General features: G+C 32.6%; 2 protein-coding genes across 2 annotated transcripts; one reads left to right on the top strand and one right to left on the bottom strand.

The window, feature by feature from the left end:
- Window positions 1–173: 173 nt before the first annotated feature.
- Window positions 174–2,993, top strand: LOC140055277 (uncharacterized). Its single transcript, XM_072100576.1, has 3 exons — window positions 174–365; window positions 1,948–2,091; window positions 2,250–2,993. The coding sequence occupies exons 1-3, from the start codon at window positions 273–275 to the stop codon at window positions 2,670–2,672; spliced, it is 660 nt and encodes a 219-aa protein (XP_071956677.1). The 5' UTR covers window positions 174–272; the 3' UTR covers window positions 2,673–2,993.
- A 206-nt stretch (window positions 2,994–3,199) lies between these two features.
- On the bottom strand, window positions 3,200–18,220 carry LOC140055274 (putative N-acetylated-alpha-linked acidic dipeptidase). Its single transcript, XM_072100573.1, has 18 exons — window positions 17,845–18,220; window positions 13,855–14,017; window positions 13,368–13,502; window positions 11,116–11,241; window positions 10,628–10,808; window positions 10,269–10,365; window positions 9,996–10,094; window positions 9,588–9,673; window positions 9,155–9,274; window positions 8,918–9,000; window positions 8,525–8,588; window positions 7,976–8,043; window positions 7,496–7,578; window positions 6,837–6,927; window positions 6,249–6,507; window positions 6,000–6,081; window positions 5,219–5,311; window positions 3,200–4,761 (listed from the first exon to the last, which is right to left on the bottom strand). The coding sequence occupies exons 1-18, from the start codon at window positions 18,060–18,062 to the stop codon at window positions 4,566–4,568; spliced, it is 2,244 nt and encodes a 747-aa protein (XP_071956674.1). The 5' UTR covers window positions 18,063–18,220; the 3' UTR covers window positions 3,200–4,565.
- Between the last annotated feature and the right edge of the window lie 140 nt (window positions 18,221–18,360).

The following is an 18,360-nucleotide window of genomic DNA, read 5'->3' on the forward strand; positions in this document are numbered from 1 at the left end:
ACCGACTTGTTACGGATCAGTTTAAATTAATCGTCGTTATATTCTAATGCATGATTAGTTCTTTATGAATAATTGTGATATCTGATCCCTTATTCATGCTTGACGGTCTACTACCTATGAAAAGAAAACAAGCGTCCTCCACCAACGGCAAAATACACAATAGGTGCAAAGGTCTGTATAATTATAACTGCGACACTTGAGTATTGAGGAAACGACGGTTAATCGATAACATTGTAGCCTGACGTTTGGATATCTCTAGGCCTACAAAAATCATGGTGAAACCAACAATACATCCCGTCGGAAAGGATGCTGTTGACCAAGAAAAGAAAGACCGCCAGAAGTATGACGACTCGTGTGTGGTTGTGGTAAGTAACATTTTCAGATTATCTGTTGACACGAACTCAATGTAAATCCGTTATGTACACGTTTAAGCTGATCCGAATCATGTTCTTGTACAACCGCGGTAAAAATGCTTGTGTAATTTAACAATATTTTATTTATTGGAGTGAATTGCAGTCTATCGAAGTTCAGTTAGGCCTATAATTTGTTCTCTTCGTTCAAACGAAACAAAAATACACTAATATATACATATATACCCTGATAAGAAGTGCTTAATATACATTCTTTTACATCAGGTTTAAATTGTATTGGCGGATGTACCACTTACTAAAACCATTTCGGAGATGTATACCCGAGTTATCACGGTTACCGACACGGAGTTATAAGAAAGATAACGGATCACCTACCGGAGATGTAATTCGGATACGATATCTATATAATTATCAGTAATAAACGGGAAATGTACATTTGTCAAGTTTTCATTATAAAATGCTTAATATAATATCTATGCGAGTCTACTTCCTACAACACCCGTCAGCAACGCATATCGGTATTCTTTCCTTTTCTTGGCCTTCTGGCCAATTTTGGACAGCTAAACTATAGTAGGTATCGCCATGGATCCATTAATTAATTGTCATGGTATCTCTTATCGGTGTGGTGATCTGGTTGTCTCGGGTAGTAGACGGTTTAAGGCATTTCCTCAGTTTCTAGTCACAAGGGGGACGATATGTTTCAGTTTGTTTTATATTTTACTTTCGATAAGGGCTACTTTGAAAAAGAGATGTATGATTGTATAACACATAAACGATAGACCTATACGGTATACACTTATTATTTACCGAGAGATAGATAATTATAAGCCTATCTGTACACAGAGTAAATCCAATATGTACAGTAAATATAGAAAAATGACATCACTATTGGCAGACGCTGTACAAATACGCCATACCACGAATATCGATTGTTTGAATTCGATCGGCCATTATTGTCGGAACTAAGGAAACCGATTGGGCATAATAACAATAACATGTCTTTACATTTTATTGTATTTATAAACCAAAGTCAATTATCATTTATTTACGTCTGTTTTATTATGCTGTTGGCTGAGTCGTCAGAGAGATGACACGGCAAATTCCGCATTGTGTGGCTTGTTTGCTTTTAGATTATATAACAATGAACATCTATAATGACGATAACTGATGTATCAGGTACCCTTTCTCAAAATAATTTTTGCGTAACATATTATTTTTAGAATGTTGTTGTCTTGTTCTGGGAGTTGAGATTATGAATTGTCGTTAATCCTAATCCGGGAATATTAGCCATAATGGCTCTTTCAGCATTCTATAAAGACTCAATAATCCATAGAAATGGCCGAGCTAGTTGCGTAATTGGAGCCAGGTACTGTACTGGCATACAGACAGACACAACATACATACCCATAATAGGCCTACTTTTTGCAGATTTCACAAAAAACATGACTTTTATAGTCATTCTACATCCCTTGCCTACGAGAAAATGTCATTTAAGTCACATATATGCAGTTTAATATCTTGCATTTGAACTTCATTGTAAGAATTGTTATTGTTTTCTAATAATATGATATTATAGGTCACCACTGGTACAACAAAACCAGTTCCCAAGGCTGGATGCAACAAACGCAAAGTTGTCCTGTTGACCATTGCTGTTCTGTGTATAATAGCAGTTGCTGTAATTGGAACGTACATTGCCCTAACATTAATGTTCGATTTACATGTAAGTTTTCTTTTATTTTTACGGTTTTGCTTGTTTGAGATGTATAGGTATGGTACGCTACAAGTGCAAATATGTTTATATTTTTACAAAATTACAAGCGAATCGCAGTCTAAAACCGAGACTAAAAAGACGATTATGTCTTGTTAATGTTTCCATAGGATTCTGGGGACAGCAGCAGTAGCAGTAGTGAAAGTGGAGAATTCGACGGCAATCACGGAGAGCACGGTGGCGATGGAAACCATGGCAGTGGCAGTGACAGTGACGAGCACGGCGGTGGTGGTAGCCACGAACATGGCGGCCATCATGGAGGCCACGGCGGCGACAGCCACGAACATGGTGGACATCATGGAGGACATGGCAGCGATAGTCACGGGCATGGAGGACATCATGGAGGCCACAGCAGTGGTGAACATGGAGGGGGACATCGACCTAGACCCACTCATCGACCTAGACCAGAACCTGAGCATGGTCGACCAGAACCTGAGCACGGTCGACCAGAACCTGGGCACGGTGGTGGTGGACATGGCGGTACATATCCTCGTCCATTTCCGGAGGGAACACGCGGACCCTACTACGCATAAAAACCTAAACAAACTAGATCTTCTAACCAGGCCTCGTCCTGGTCCTTTTTTGAGTAAATTACGCTTATAACAGTCGTGTATAATGATCGATTCAGTGATATTGTGAATATTTTCCTTAAAACGTTTATAAATTAATATAAACTACTGATTAAAATTGAATAGATAAGAATGATTAATACAATTCAGAATACATTTCTTGATTGATAAAAAAAACTCTAATAGTCGATCTTTCAACGTTAAACAGCAATAACAAATTACTTTGTATTACCGTAGTAAAATTAGGGTGATTGTTGAATTAAAAGAGATATTATATTTGAATTATTCTGTTTCTCAATTTTAATGATTTGAATCAATGATATTTCAAGGTATTAACAGCATTATGTTATATGTATATTTAATTTGATTGGTTACCTATTACGTGTCCTTCAGTATTAGTTCTACTATACTGAAGGGGAAGAAAATACATTTTCTTCTAAAAGAATGATGTGTCTAAAAGAACGGTTAATGATTGTTTAGTTACCAAAACATGTTTTTAGTCCATTTTATTATATAGCTTTAGAAATAATTCAATAAAAAAAGTTCACCAATGACAGGCATGCAATGTCTAATCATGCATTAAAAGTGTAATCAAATCGAAAGTTTTAACAACCCTTAGAATTTCATATCACAAAAAGTACATCATCCCAACGCGGTACATAACAAAAGTACTACAAATACAAACATTAGTCAAAATGTAGGTCTATATTGTAACAAATATATCTCTTTTTAAAGAGATATATTAGTAACAATTTAAAAATCGCTTTCAGAAAAAAATATCTTATTATATAATAATCTTATATAATAATCTAATAATATCTTAGTCCTAATTTAACATGCCGATTTCCGAATAACGTAACGATCAAACATTATGTTTGGTTCCCACTTGTTGGACGTAACGCAATGACGTAGGGGAAAAACGAGTTGACCAATCACAAGCGACAGTTTGGATGATCCATCGTAATTTAAACACGTCAAATAAACGTAATTTCAATAACCATTACGTAAAACGAAGAACGTAACATAGTAAAAATGTAGAAACTTGATAGGGTTTGTTTATAGATAAACATTGACAAAATATTGAATATTGATACATATACGTACGCGCCTTAAAGCTTGGTTCCACTAGAACGTAACGCCAGGACGTAAACGCAACGCAAGCGTTTTAACCAATGACAACCGAAATTATGGACAGTTAGCAATCACAAGCGAATAAGCCATCGCTTGTGATTGGTCAATTCACTTGCGTTGCGTCCTTGTGTTGCGTCGCTAGTGGGAACCACGCTTAATTGTCACAAACATTGTGCGTATACATTGGGTTTTAATCCATAGCCATTCATTAAAATGAAATCTAAGTATAAAAATGATGGCCAGGTGACAAATATTACCATCTATATTATAATACAGAAGGTGTACGTTTGTTCATAAAAAAAAGTCCTACTGCACGAATCCATACACATGGGGTATAAAAATGACTGCAAATGTACTGGGAATGTTTATGTGAAATCTTAAAAGTATCCGCCGACCGTACCACAATATCTTATAAATTGCCAACTTTTCACCACTTTAGCAGCTGTTTTTTGTACAAGTTTGTTCAGCTATTGTTTGCATCAATAACTACAATTTTACTGGGAAGATTTTAAAATTACATTTGAACGAAAACCGGGTGCAGCAGTAGATGGAAGATGCTAGGGTTGGAGGTAATTAGGTTTCAAGATGACCACAATTTTACTAGCATCACAGTTTTAAACTACATTTAAACCACCATCCGAGTAGGGGTAAGGTTAAATGCACTGAGGGGGAAGTACCAGAAGGCATAGACCTATTAAAATTGCAGCGAAAAGAAAATTGTTTTGCTCAAGCTGAACCAGTGTATGGTTTTAGTGAGCTAGCAGCCGACTGTATAGTATATGTTGCGATAGAAATTTGCTGTTTAACAATATCCCATTTGTTAACATCCGGGTTGTTGTCAATGTCAAACATAGCGTCAACGATTCCTGGAAACTTGTCACTAGCGTAACTGTTCTTGCTGCTTGGTGCAAACACGATGTGCCTGAAATAATAATAATAATAGATAGATAGATTTATATAGCGCAAATAAACGACGTCTCTATGCGCTCTAAAGAGAAAGAGTGGAAACCAAAAGGAAGAGAGCAAAAAGACAAAAACACCAAGTTAGCACCCAACCCAGAGTATGGGGATACACCATCATCACTATCCGGGGATCAGTGTGAAAGTACCCTAGTTAGCATCGGTTAGGTATTGATATTTTCAGGGATCCGATGCCTCCTAGCCTAGTCAGAAAACAACAACATGCAAGAATTGTGAACAAAAGCAATAAAAAAAGGATTACAATGATGCGAACAAATAAGTCTTAAGACGCAGCTTGAAAATGTTGACAGAAATAAATAGATTTATTGTTTGTATTAGCATCAAAAAATATTAAACATTTTCTGTATTTATAAACTGTAAGGCGTACATAAACTTAATTCTTACTCTAGCCTACTCACCTGGTAAGAGGGCGACCTGGTAGTCCAAGAGGATCTACAAATGTTCGCTCGAGCTGCATTATTTGGTCGTTAAACATTCTTATTTCAATTGGGCTTAAAAAAGGAGAAAAAAAAATAATTAAACAAATAGCAGAAATATCTGACACTCAATTGTCAAGCATTGTCCATAGAGGTGTCTATTTTTATACCTCCATGCATTGTGTCCACTATGTAAAATGCTTATTTATACTTCATACACGGTTTTCTTTATTTTTGTCAGGTTCAACCTTATTACGATGCTTGTAAGGAAGATGTATGTAACTGTTATGAATCAAGATCCGACTGCACATAAATATATATATATTGTGTTAAACAACTGTGTTTCTTTTCATAAAATATTATTTTTTGGTAAGTATACATTTTTTTTATATACGAGGAGTACGCAAAAAAATCCACGCGCAAAGAAGTTTATTTAGAGTGGAGATCAGCAGATAGATGTCGTAAGTGAAGGGTTATTGTTCAATAATCATGTGTTTATTTTTGGTCAGTTGATAGGTGTACGTAGTAGGCCTACATAGTAATGAGGTTGATGGTTTTATGTGTAAATTTCGAATTATTTTCAAAGCGGTCGCGCCTGGCTCTACACTTTGTTGCCGTTTCAACATTGGATTTATGACTACTACTGACTAATTAATTGAATAACTTAAAATTGGTTGATATATTTTCTTAAGTCCCTTAATTCAACTCAAAGCATTACACTATTTTTATGTTCAAGAAAAGATGTAATTGTTAAAATACATACTTCGTTTTGTCAACCTTAGAAAGTCTTTCCTCAAAACCTGCAGCTGCGCTGGTAAAGTTATTCACAGCACTTTCGAATTCATCTGAAACAAATAACAAACTCAAACAATTAAATAAAAACAGCCACAATGATCAACATAACTTCTGCAACAAAATAATACTTTTAAAAACTTTGAAAACTTGATTTTTCGAATTGTTCTATACACTTTGAATCAGTTTGTAAATAACAATACATTGAATAATAACGTACCAAGTGACACATTTTCTTCAAGAATCCGTTTTCCAATTTCTCCTGATTTTAAATTATTGAAGTACATCTCAACGTCTGTAGCATAGTCTACGCAACTCATTGGAATTATCAGTGAATCAGAGAGCGCCCTCATAAGCTCTCCCATAATGTGACCTGTTGTCAGGTGGAACTTGAAGCCCGGATCATAAAGTTTGTCGACAAGGTAGAAAGTCTCATAAACCGAATGGTACATTGGATAGGACGCTACTGGATATGCGACCTAAAGATAAACAAAATCATTAAAATACAACATACATGTATTGATCCCAATGTTTCTACATACATTTCTGGAAATTGGTGCTGTGCTGTGATTTGGTTCATTGGGTGCACTCTGTCGAAATATTTATTTTCAAATTTCCACTTTTTATTGTAAATTTGTTTAAAGAAAATGTCTTGCATATTTTATTCAGATAGTGTTAAGATTTAAGTATGTATTTATAATATTATCACCATTTCTCAAGTATAATGATGCCTCCTGGTGTTTTTTTTTCCTAACTTTTTGATGTTGGCTTATTGTCAACTTGCAATAAAAAATTGTTTAATACTTACACGGTCGTATGTGTATGACATGTCAAAAGCGGAAATTCCAATTTGCTGCAGAAAGGATGCATAATCACTTCCGGAGCCTAATCCTCCAATACTACAATTAACAAAATATGTTCTGTAAGTTTCTTTTGATGATAGACTGCTGATTATTGCGTTTCAAATGTATGCGGCTCACCGTATCTGTTGTGATTGTCAATATTATCTTAGAATGAATGCTGATGAACAGACGTTTGTAACCATACTGAGTAGGCCCTAATTAAAAACCTTGGTAGTTGTATTTAATTGTGTCCGAAACGGTAGTGGAAAGTCGAACTACAGTACATAATCACCATTTTCAGATTGTTATTCAAATTAGTGTTTAATGTTTTATTTTATTTAAAGAGGCATTGAAATATAATTCTTAAATTGTTTTTGTTGAATATGTCACTTCAATGCCACATAAGAGTTGTGTAATGTAATTAAACTGTATTTTTATTTTTTAAATAGTCAATTGACTGACAGTCAATGTCATTTTGGTTGATTTGATTTATTTTGTCATTTTAGGTAAAAAAATATTGTTTTCGTTTTTTTCTTACGGAAGTGATTAGCTTTACTAAAACTACAAAAAAATGAACACAATTTACAAACGTCGCCATGTACCTTGCATGTTTAAAACAACTTACTGTGGTTCTTCGTTCTCCTTCGTTTGAGATCTTTCTACCCATATATCATATATACTTTTGCCTGTGTTTTCGGGATCCTTAACCTGTAATGAAAATATTAAATAATAAATCATTGTGATCTCTCATCAACATTATTATGCTAGATATTCTTTTTTTTTTAAAAACCTTTATGCACAAATGGCGTGTCATAACTGTACTTGAATTTGGGATAACCCAAAAGCTAGCTGGTGGCAGTACTTAAAAATAAATAATTGGATTAAAGCTTCTAATCGGCAAGTCCACAGCGTTAATTAATTTTTATTATTTTTTGTTGTTGAAAAGTTCTTAAGATGGATAGTATTTTGTAGAAAAGAGTTACGTGCTTTCGGTAAAAAAAATGTTTAAAACCTCCCAACGTTTTGTGCCTGTGTTAAAAACCTTACTAAAAACGTTTGTTGACGTGTGTACTTTTAAACTAGAAAAACAATTTAAAATATTTACAAGTTTTGCAGTATCATAAACCAGTTGCTTCATGTTGGGCGTGGCTGATGCATCTAACATGTACGTTCCTGTAAAAGTAAAATGAACCGGTATATAGGCAACGAAATATCATCATCATCGTGTTTTTTCTCCAATAAATGCAATTTAATAGGCAAGTGATATCAGCCTCAGCTTTATTGTGTTATCGAAAGAAAGTTTGGTAATATTATCAACTGGAACTATTTTAAATACTCCTGTGTTGGTAAAGAATTTTGCAGATTTGAAAAACTTTCGAAAAAAAGCCACAAAGCTGAACCAGGTATAAATTATTTTGAAAATTGTAAAACCAGTTTTTTCTTCATTTATATTTTTTAACCTAAAATAAACGTTGTGAACTCCTTTCTCTTTTACGAATCAATTTGTATGGTGTTGTGTTAATTTGTTAATGAATGAATTGTAGATAATACTTGTTAGTTTATTACTTTATTGTATTGTATCTCCATGTGCTAGGTAATGTAATATAAGAAACATCACATTGTAAAAACATATACATGTTTAGTACTTAAATACCTTCAATTGCCACGTCTAAATTTAGATATGTAACTGCCCTTTCACCAAGATTTTTGGAAAATTCCTATAACAAAAACAATGCAAAACACTGCATAATTATTTAAAATTTTTAAATGTCACTTCTTTACTTTATTCATATCTATAATTTAAGACACAAAAAGCATACTATTACACTTTTGTAGAGCCTAAATATTTTTCACCACCAGTACTTATTGATGACTAATTGGACTCAGAAAAAAACAACAAAATAGCGATAGTAGGAAAAACCATTTTGCTTTTCAAAAGTCAGAAGATTACCTCATACGGTTATATTTGACCCATGTACATTAGCTGTCCGATCATTTATAAAAATTAAATATAAAAACAAAAACACAAGTAGTCTTATCTCTTTACCTCCACCCATTCTGTAGATCCAATAAGACCTTGTTCTTCAGCTCCCCAGCTTCCAAACACCAATGTGCGTCGTGGCCTCCACCCTAAACAACAGTTTAAATATGTAATATTAATAGTTCTTATTAATTGCAATGACTATTTCAATTCCCTTTCGCCAACGTGTTTATGTCAATACATGACGTTGTTTAATTGTAGCAAATCGTTCTATAAACTATGAAATTTTGTCATTTGACGTACCATTGTCAACCATCTTACAAAATGCTCTAGCAACTTCCATCATGACAGCTGTACCTCCTGATGCGTCAATTGCTCCAAATGCCCATGCGTCTCTGTGGTTACCCATAATAACGTAACGATCTGGAGGAAAACAATCCATTCAGCGATGTGTATTTTGCATTGAATGCGCGTGCCTTACTAGCTAGTTTGGAAGTGCATGCGTTTTTGACAACATGGAGGTGCAGACCTACTTTGATCTAGGCCTGGAATTTTATCAATCTGTATTGTTAAGTAAAGATAGTTTAAAATTGCTTAATTTAAAACATGTCAATTAATCTACTTATCTTAAGGAATGGAATTTGTCATCTAAGAAATACGTAAAGGATATTTGCTTAAGTTATTTTGGAAAAAAAATCATTGAGCTGCAGCTAGTTTAATAAATCTTTAAATTTACCTGGTTCCACTTCGCCTTCAATCATTCCAATTGTGTTGTATGCCATTCCTCTCACATTCGATGAGTATATATTCATTCTCACTTCCCTATCAATTATAAAAAATACTGCTGTTTTATTCATATAGGCCTACAACTTTACTAATGAAAATGATAGCTATCATAATCTGTATACACGACGTTTATTAATAAAAAATAAACTACTAAGAAATATTGATGGGATCAGAAACGAGTATAACGTGAGTCCTTGTTGGGACTGTACGAAAAAATTATATGGAATTGTACTTGATACATTAATCAAAGACTAAATAGGAGAAATGTTGTTATATTTTTTTCCATGAGACACATCTTTGTCTATCAAATAGTTTCAACTAAATTTGTGGTCATACAACGCATAATAAATAAACAAACTTGTTAATATCTGCGCCAGCGAATCCAGGTCCGTATCGATAGGTGAGATTCTCTAGGTTTCCGCGCCATTCTGATACCACTTCGTTACCATCAAGACGCCTTAAAGAGCAAAACGAAAACACAATAAGACCTAACTATAAATGCACCCCCTGTCTTGAAGAATCAAAATAAAAAGATTGTATAAAAATGCTCTTCGATTACTATATTATCAAAACGCTACGAGTATTTTTTTTTTCAACTTTTTTAATTAATTAAATTGTTATGCCTACTTACTTCAGAAATTCTGTCGCGTCATCGTAGCCTATAGGATGAACGGGGATAGCAGGTAGTGAGTCTGCAATGCTTTCTTCACTATGACGATAAGCGTAATCTATTAAAATAAAATGATCGGTAGGTAAATGTGGACACAATTTTCATCAACCGTAACATCTACTTGCTATAATTTAATCAGGTAAATTATTAATTACAACATAAAAAATATCTGGGTATACGTAATATGTTAATTGAGATCAAATAGTGACGTCACATTTGGGCACCATCAAGTATATTTTTGGTCATCTCCGTGTGACAAGTGACGTCCTTCCTCTAACTTTCACAAAATAATACCAGTAGGCATATACAACATACCGTACCTTTTGCTGGATATCCTTGTGTAAGAGGGTCACCTCTACCTAAGTATGTTGAGCCTCGTTGACACCCTGTCCCCGGTAGAAATATTCCATCGGGGTACACCTTAGCATCGGGAACAGCGTAGTCACCAGGGTCCGAGTACAGTATCAAACCTTTTGCTCCTACCTCTGCAGCATTACGTACCTACATGGAACAGACTCAGACCCTTTTATTTTGATTAAACATGATGGGAAATAAATAAATTACCAGACCTGAAGAAAATATGTGGTCGCTAGATTGGAGTGATGTTTCCATTTTTTTAATGGTTTAAAATTATTAATTTATTAGGAGTAAAACAGGCATAGTAAGTAATACGTTTTCTAAGAAAGGAGGAATAAAGAATATAAAATAGAAAACAGAACTGTGCTATTACGAGCGGTATTTTCTCTTTCTTTTAGGCGAAACAAAATGAATAATTTACTAGAATAGAAACAGATTTGGTGTTACTTACTTTGTCACCTCTGTAGATTTTACCGTACCTTGCAATCACAATCTTGTCAGTAATGTTTAAAGATAAGTTTCGCGTCAGAAAGTGGAAGTCTTCAACGCGAGCGTAATTGGCGTACACCAGTTTACCCTAAAAATAAGAACAGTTTTTATTTATACTATAACTTAATAATATTAATACATTTTATTGCTATCCACGTTTGTCTTTATCTTTAAGTGCGCAAAATAGCTTGCTTGCCTCCAGGAAAATTTGGAAAACGGCGTGAGGGTATGTGGCTATTGATATTTTTCTAGTTGAGAAGAGTTTTCCTTTTGACTTAAGTCATTTATAAATTGTTTTTTTTTCTGTTTTTTGTTGTTTTTGTTTTGTACGAAAGCCCATTAATGCCATTTGAAGTATATGTTTTTCGAACGTAATCCGTTCTAACGAATTAGTAATTCGTTTGAACGGATTAATAATCTGTTCAAACGAATTAGTAATCCGTTCAAACGAATTGCAACATATACAACAAGTGCCATTTAAAGTATATGTTGTAATTCGTTTAAACGGATTACTAATCCGTTCAAACGAATTACTAATTTGTTTAAACGGATTACTAATTTGTTCAAACGAATTACTAATTCGTTCAAACGAATTAATAATTTGTTTAAACGGATTACTAATTCGTTCAAACGAATTAGTAATCCGTTTAAACAAATTAGTAATTTGTTTAAACAAATTAATAATTTGTTTAAACAAATTAATAATTTGTTTAAACAAATTAATAATTTGTTTAAACGGATTACTAATCTGTTTGAACGAATTAGTAATTCGTTTGAACGAATTAGTAATCCGTTTAAACAAATTAGTAATTTGTTTAAACAAATTAATAATTTGTTTAAACGGATTACTAATTCGTTTAAACGAATTAGTAATTCGTTTAAACAGATTAGTAATCCGTTTAAACAAATTACTAATCCGTTTGGACGGATTCCTAATTCGTTTGAACAGATTATTAATCTGTTTAAACAAATTAGTAATTCGTTTGAACGGATTAGTAATCTGTTCAAACGAATTAGTAATCCGTTCAAACCAATTGCAACATATACAACAAGTGCCATTTAAAGAATATGTTGTAATTCGTTTGAACGGATTACTAATCTGTTCAAACGAATTACTAATTTGTTTAAACAGATTAATAATCTGTTAAAACGAATTAGGAATCCGTTCAAACGGATTAGTAATTTGTTTAAACGGATTACTAATTTGTTCAAACGAATTACTAATTCGTTCTAACGAATTAGTAATCCGTTTGAACAAATTATTAATTTGTTTAAACAAATTAATAATTTGTTTAAACGGATTACTAATTCGTTCAAACGAATTACTAATTTGTTCAAACAGATTAATAATCCGTTTAAACAAATTATTAATTTGTTTAAACAAATTACTAATTCGTTTAAACGGATTACTAATTCGTTTGAACGAATTAGTAATTCGTTTGAACGGATTACTAATCCGTTTAAACAAATTAGTAATTCGTTTGAACGAATTAGTAATCCGTTTAAACAAATTAGTAATTCGTTTGAACGGATTAGTAATCCGTTTGAACAAATTAGTAATCCGTTTAAACAAATTAGTAATTTGTTTGAACGGATTAGTAATCCGTTCAAACGAATTACAACATATACTTTAAATGGCACTTGTTGTATATGTTGCAATTCGTTTGAACGGATTACTAATTCGTTTGAACAGATTATTAATCCGTTCAAACGAATTACTAATTCGTTAGAACGGATTACGTTCGAAAAACATATACTTAAAATGGCATTAATGGGCTTTCGTAGTTTTGTTTTGCACTTTGAGACGATACTATTGTGTGAATAGCATGAACAGTAGAGCATGTACATAACTGTTTCTAAAAGCACGGACCTATACATTGTTGGTTCATGATATTCAAGATTAAGAATAAAATTTAAGATAAAATTGAAATAAAATCTACTGTACAGAAACTCCAAATTGTGCTGACAATAAGATGAATTAATCTGTCAAATATAAATCAGTGTAAAAGGGAAACCGAACCCACATTAAAAACTAATTAATTTTAATTTTAGATAATATAAATAAATATTAATATAATATAAGTATATATGTGCCTAAACTTGTTTTCGGTTGATGGTTAATCTTTTAGTAAGTATAAGTTTAAAAAAAGCAGTTTTAATAATGTCAACCATAGGAAAACTGTTATTAAAATACGATGTAAAAACATGACTAACAGTAACGATCCCCGCTGGTGAATATGCATTGAATGGAGGAAGCAGGTCATCCCGTTCAAGTGCTGTTTCACCAAGAGAGTCTTCTTTCAACTGCGATGTGAATATAACATTCCCGGTTTCACTCAGTAATTCAATCTAAAAAAAAATTGTCGAGTTTAACATGTCTTAAATTGATAAAGTTAGGTTACCACTCGGATGTGCAGTAAGGATATGACCATAATCACAAGCGACAGCGATTATCACTACTTACAAGTTACTTAACTAAATTATTTGTTTATTGTAGGCCTATCGACTTCCATGATCAGCTTCTGATAATCTTTGTTTGAATATCCAAACTATAAAGCACTTCAGTCTATTTCTAATTTCATCCAGTCGTAAATATTACCAAAAAGATTTTAGGTAAAAGAATAGCCGCGGCGGACCTGTGCTAAGTTAGATGTTATGTCATACAACATCATAATATCATTATTTTGCCTTTCACACTAACTCTGTTTTCTTCGCCTTTGATTTCAGACGGGAAAGAAAGAAGCACTTCGTAGCTCAGTATATCAGCACTAGTCATTCCCCAATCCTTGAATCTTTCTTGCATCCATTCTGCCAGTTCTTTGCTGTATTTTCTTCCAGCTACGTGTGGATTTTCGGTCAAATGCCTACCGGTATTTAAAAAAAAAAAAATTATATATATAATATGTAATATTTTGAAACGATAAAGATGAGGAAATCTGTGAGAATGAGAAACGCCCCAACCGAGTTTCAAACCCGGAACATTCAGCTTGATATGCAGATGTCCTAACCATTAGATCATGGTAGTATTTCCTCATATTTATCGTTTCAAATTAATTAATTTCTGTATATCACCGAGCGGTTTTGAATTTATTCTGTGCCTGTGATGTTTCTAAGCGAGTTAGTTATATATAAATAACTTGGCGTTATAACTTCTGAAGGAAAAGTTAACTAAGTTCCAAGTTATACCCTTTCAGACCACCGGGAAACTTTTGGAGATAATCCGGAATTGTGTAACCGGTGTCGTACCCATATGCAAAAATATGGAAACGTAGGCGCTGTAAACGACGTAAATAAGGTGTGATATAGTCATGCACATACGTAAAATATATTCCTTGCATTAGCAATGAAATTATGGAAATGAATTTACGGTTCGAATGTCTCATTCAGATACCATTTAATTTCTCCTTTTCTCACATTTGACCTTTGTAACAAAAAACAATCTTTCAATGAATGCAAAGTTCATCTCTTTATGGCTTTATGTATGTTTACATTATTAAGTAATTTTATAATATCGTAAATTCCATAACAGTATAAACATTATACGACTTGTAGTTTTATAGTTTCTCTTATAGTTTTTTCTTAGGTATCAGACCTAAATATTATAATGTATATTAATTTTAATAATCTAAAACTTTCTTTTTCTTTTTTTTACTTACGTTTACAAAAGTTTCAATAATCTTTAATACTTCAGATCGGTTTATTAAATAGAATAATTGACAATCTGTTTTTATTTCAATTTACTAGACATTGCAAAGTGGAAGTGAGTGCTGCAAACAGATATAACGCCTAGCACGATTTAAGCAAAAATAAGTTTGTAATGTAGGCTACTTAAGCCTATGGTATGGTATCATCACAAAACAAGTGAAATAATGTGTAATAAAAAGGTTATACTGTAGGACAGTAGAATAACTTAGAGTAACTTAGAAATAATTGTATTACGGTACGTGTGTTTATTTGTTTTACATTTTTTAAAGGATTGCCATGAGATACGGTAAGTTTTGAAAGTTTTTTTTTCTATCCTAGAAACAGAACATACCGTTTTAATCTTAGTTAAAATGTAACACTACACATTCCAAAAACCAATGCAAAATTAATTTATATAATATAAAAAACACATTATGCCGTATTGCAAAACATATTATAGGAAACGATTTCGGATCTATAGTCGAATGGGAGTTCTTACATCAACATAGAAGCACAATAGACACAATATTTTTATTACAAAATACTTTAAAAACTCATGGCTTATTATACAAAATGAAAAAATTTCTAAAATGGATTGTGAGACACATTTTGAAATTGCAAGAAATATTATTTTACTCAACGTTAGAAATATGAAAATACATTTAAATACAAACATCATAATTAGGCTATTTCATTATTAAAAATATTTCGTATTTTTTGTTGTGTGTTTTGTCTGTACTGTGTCTCCTTCGTTATGTTAGAAATTGGAAGAAACAGTAAACGTTAGATGTTTTACCAAATGCTAAATTATAGACCTACTTGTGCTAATAGTATAAAACTCTGTCTACACTATTTAAACTTTATGTGACAAACACGTGTGATGTACCCAAATATAGACACGATGATGTCATATCCCTACCATATTTGGGTACATGACACTTTTTTTGCCAAACTAGATTAATAGTGTAGACAGAGCTTTAAACAAAGATATCTCATGACATATAAATTTCTTTACGATTGCTAAACGTTTGTCCCCATTTTGTTCTAAAGTGTTCTTAAAAGCCTATTCCAATCTACTGAATGCTGTAACGACATCCTTCCAATTAAGGCTATAATTGGAAATTACAAATTAGATACTATAAGTAGAACTAAGTAAAAAATATCGTAAACACATTATTATTATCAACTATTATAATTAATAAACAAAATATAATTGAGAAAAAGAACAAAGAATTAAGAAGTGGACATCCTATTGAATTAGTAGCAAATAAAGACATTTCGGAAATTAGATTAATACGTACAACCAAGGTCATGATTTGCTTCTGCAAATTGATCTTATTCTGCTAGCAGGACTTAATTAAAACTTGAAAATGCAAGTAATATAATTAAATAATCATTTTATATTGTACTGTTCCTAATTTATTCTATATGTTTATTTCTTGTAGTTTTGTATTTTTAGGAGGTGTCAGTGGGTTTCCTGCTACTGTAGTAATAATTATCAATGGTATTGTAGTTACTGTAGTCGAATTGTTTTGACATGTTGACCTACATCGAATTGTTGTTTACTATAACCATGGAGAAATAAGTTAGGAACCTAACTTATTTCTCCATGCTATAACTATCATGTTCTTTTTGTATATTTTTAATGGATGCACCTTCCAATTGGCCAAGTGTCACTGTTGTAAAAGTGTAAACTCCAAATAAATTATTTATTTATTTATGAGGTATGAACCATTTTTAACAAGTTGTCAACTCTTTCATATAATAGCTTAACAACGTTGTCTCACATAACTGTACGTCTGTAGAAGATGAGATTACTTTTAAAATGTCTCAAACATTAAGCGATCTATTAAATCGGTGGTCTGTTCTAGCTTTGCTATCTCTAGCTAAAAGTACAGTGTTTTTAAATTCAAGTTTCTTAGGCATGTAGACTAATCAAAAATTATTATCAGATAATTTGCTTATTTTGTTAGTAATGGTTTATATTATGAACATTTAGTTCCGCTACTGTCGTTTGGAAAAGACAGAAAAGATTGACTTGTTTAATCAATTTGTGGTAAATGTTTACTTGGTATACACCCTACCGTAAATCAAACATATTTAGGAATTAGTAAACAAGAACGTATTTTGTCACTATGAATGAATTGGGCATATATACTTTATTGCACCATGAACTTTGCCTGAAATCTCTAACAAGAAAGGAGTGATGTAGAATAAACATTGCCTGCGTGGTCCTCGCGTGTTACACAGTGCTGTAAAATAAATAGTACTCGCATGTTCATCAAATGTTCTAGTACAATTTTTAGGAAACTCTGTCCGTGCTTGAATTTAATGTGTGTTATAATTTGTGTACAATAACACGTTGGGCACTTTTGAGTTAGTGAACTCGAGCCTACCATTGTTAACAATATTTCTCTTAGTTACGAAGAAAAATCAAATCGATGTTTTTAGTATTATCCTTTACTATGTATTCTCTATAATGTGGATTTTCTAATTACTTGTAAGAATTGTTATTGTAGGCCTATTGGAACTTGTTTGTGAGGTTAAATTACCTTTGTTGTATTTATAAAGTAGATTTGTGTGTATATTTTGCTACAAAAGTTGTCTTACAACTATAACTGTTATACATGTTTCTTGTCGAAAATTCACAAGTTGAAGTTTGCATATTGATTACCTAAGAATACATATCGATCGATTGATTAAAACAATCTAGTATAAAAGTATATAGGCCTATTTTGTTATTTACAGAAACTGATAACACATTTTACAAAAACGGTGCTTGTTTGGCTAATCTAAACTTGATAGATAAGTTTTATTATCATTATTGCTGGCACAATACAAGCCTATCTATTGCTTGAATTAACATGTATACCATACAAAAATATTTCACGTACCTTAGATGACGGACCATATACATTCATAATTGTGTGAACTATACTATACGTAACTACTTATAACAACAAGCAATTCAATAAATCGTTCATTTTTCCAGATTTTTTTTACTTACTTCAGATTTTCTCTAATGTTGTAAGACTCCATAGTTTCCATCAACTTTTTGCTGATGCTGGAATCAGCTTCTCGGATTGATCTTTCATAGGCTGCATTCGTTTCCGGATCCGAATCATTAATCGCAAGAGCACCGATTAAAATTCCAATAACAAATCCGCAAATTATACCAAGAATCACAGCAATGACTAAATGCGTACGACTTGACTGGCCAGCCATCTTGCTTAACGAAACTTCACAAAGTGTATGCGTATCATTAAAGGAAGCAGCAGAGTTAATATGAAGCAAAGAAACTGAACTTTGACCAAGATGTTAATTAAGTCAAGAATTTCAGTGCGCCCTCAAGTTGTAACATTTGGTTATTTGTATTTATTTACAAGGCGTATCACATTTTCTTAAATTATTCCTGAAGTTTCACATTATAGGCCTACACGTTTCTGTTTCGCATACAAACACGTGACCGGTAACACTACCCAATAGTATGACAAAAGCATATAGGAAATTATTTGTTATTCTT

This window comes from Antedon mediterranea, chromosome 7 (genome assembly GCF_964355755.1).
Source record: "Antedon mediterranea chromosome 7, ecAntMedi1.1, whole genome shotgun sequence".
Lineage (NCBI taxonomy): Eukaryota > Metazoa > Echinodermata > Crinoidea > Comatulida > Antedonidae > Antedon > Antedon mediterranea.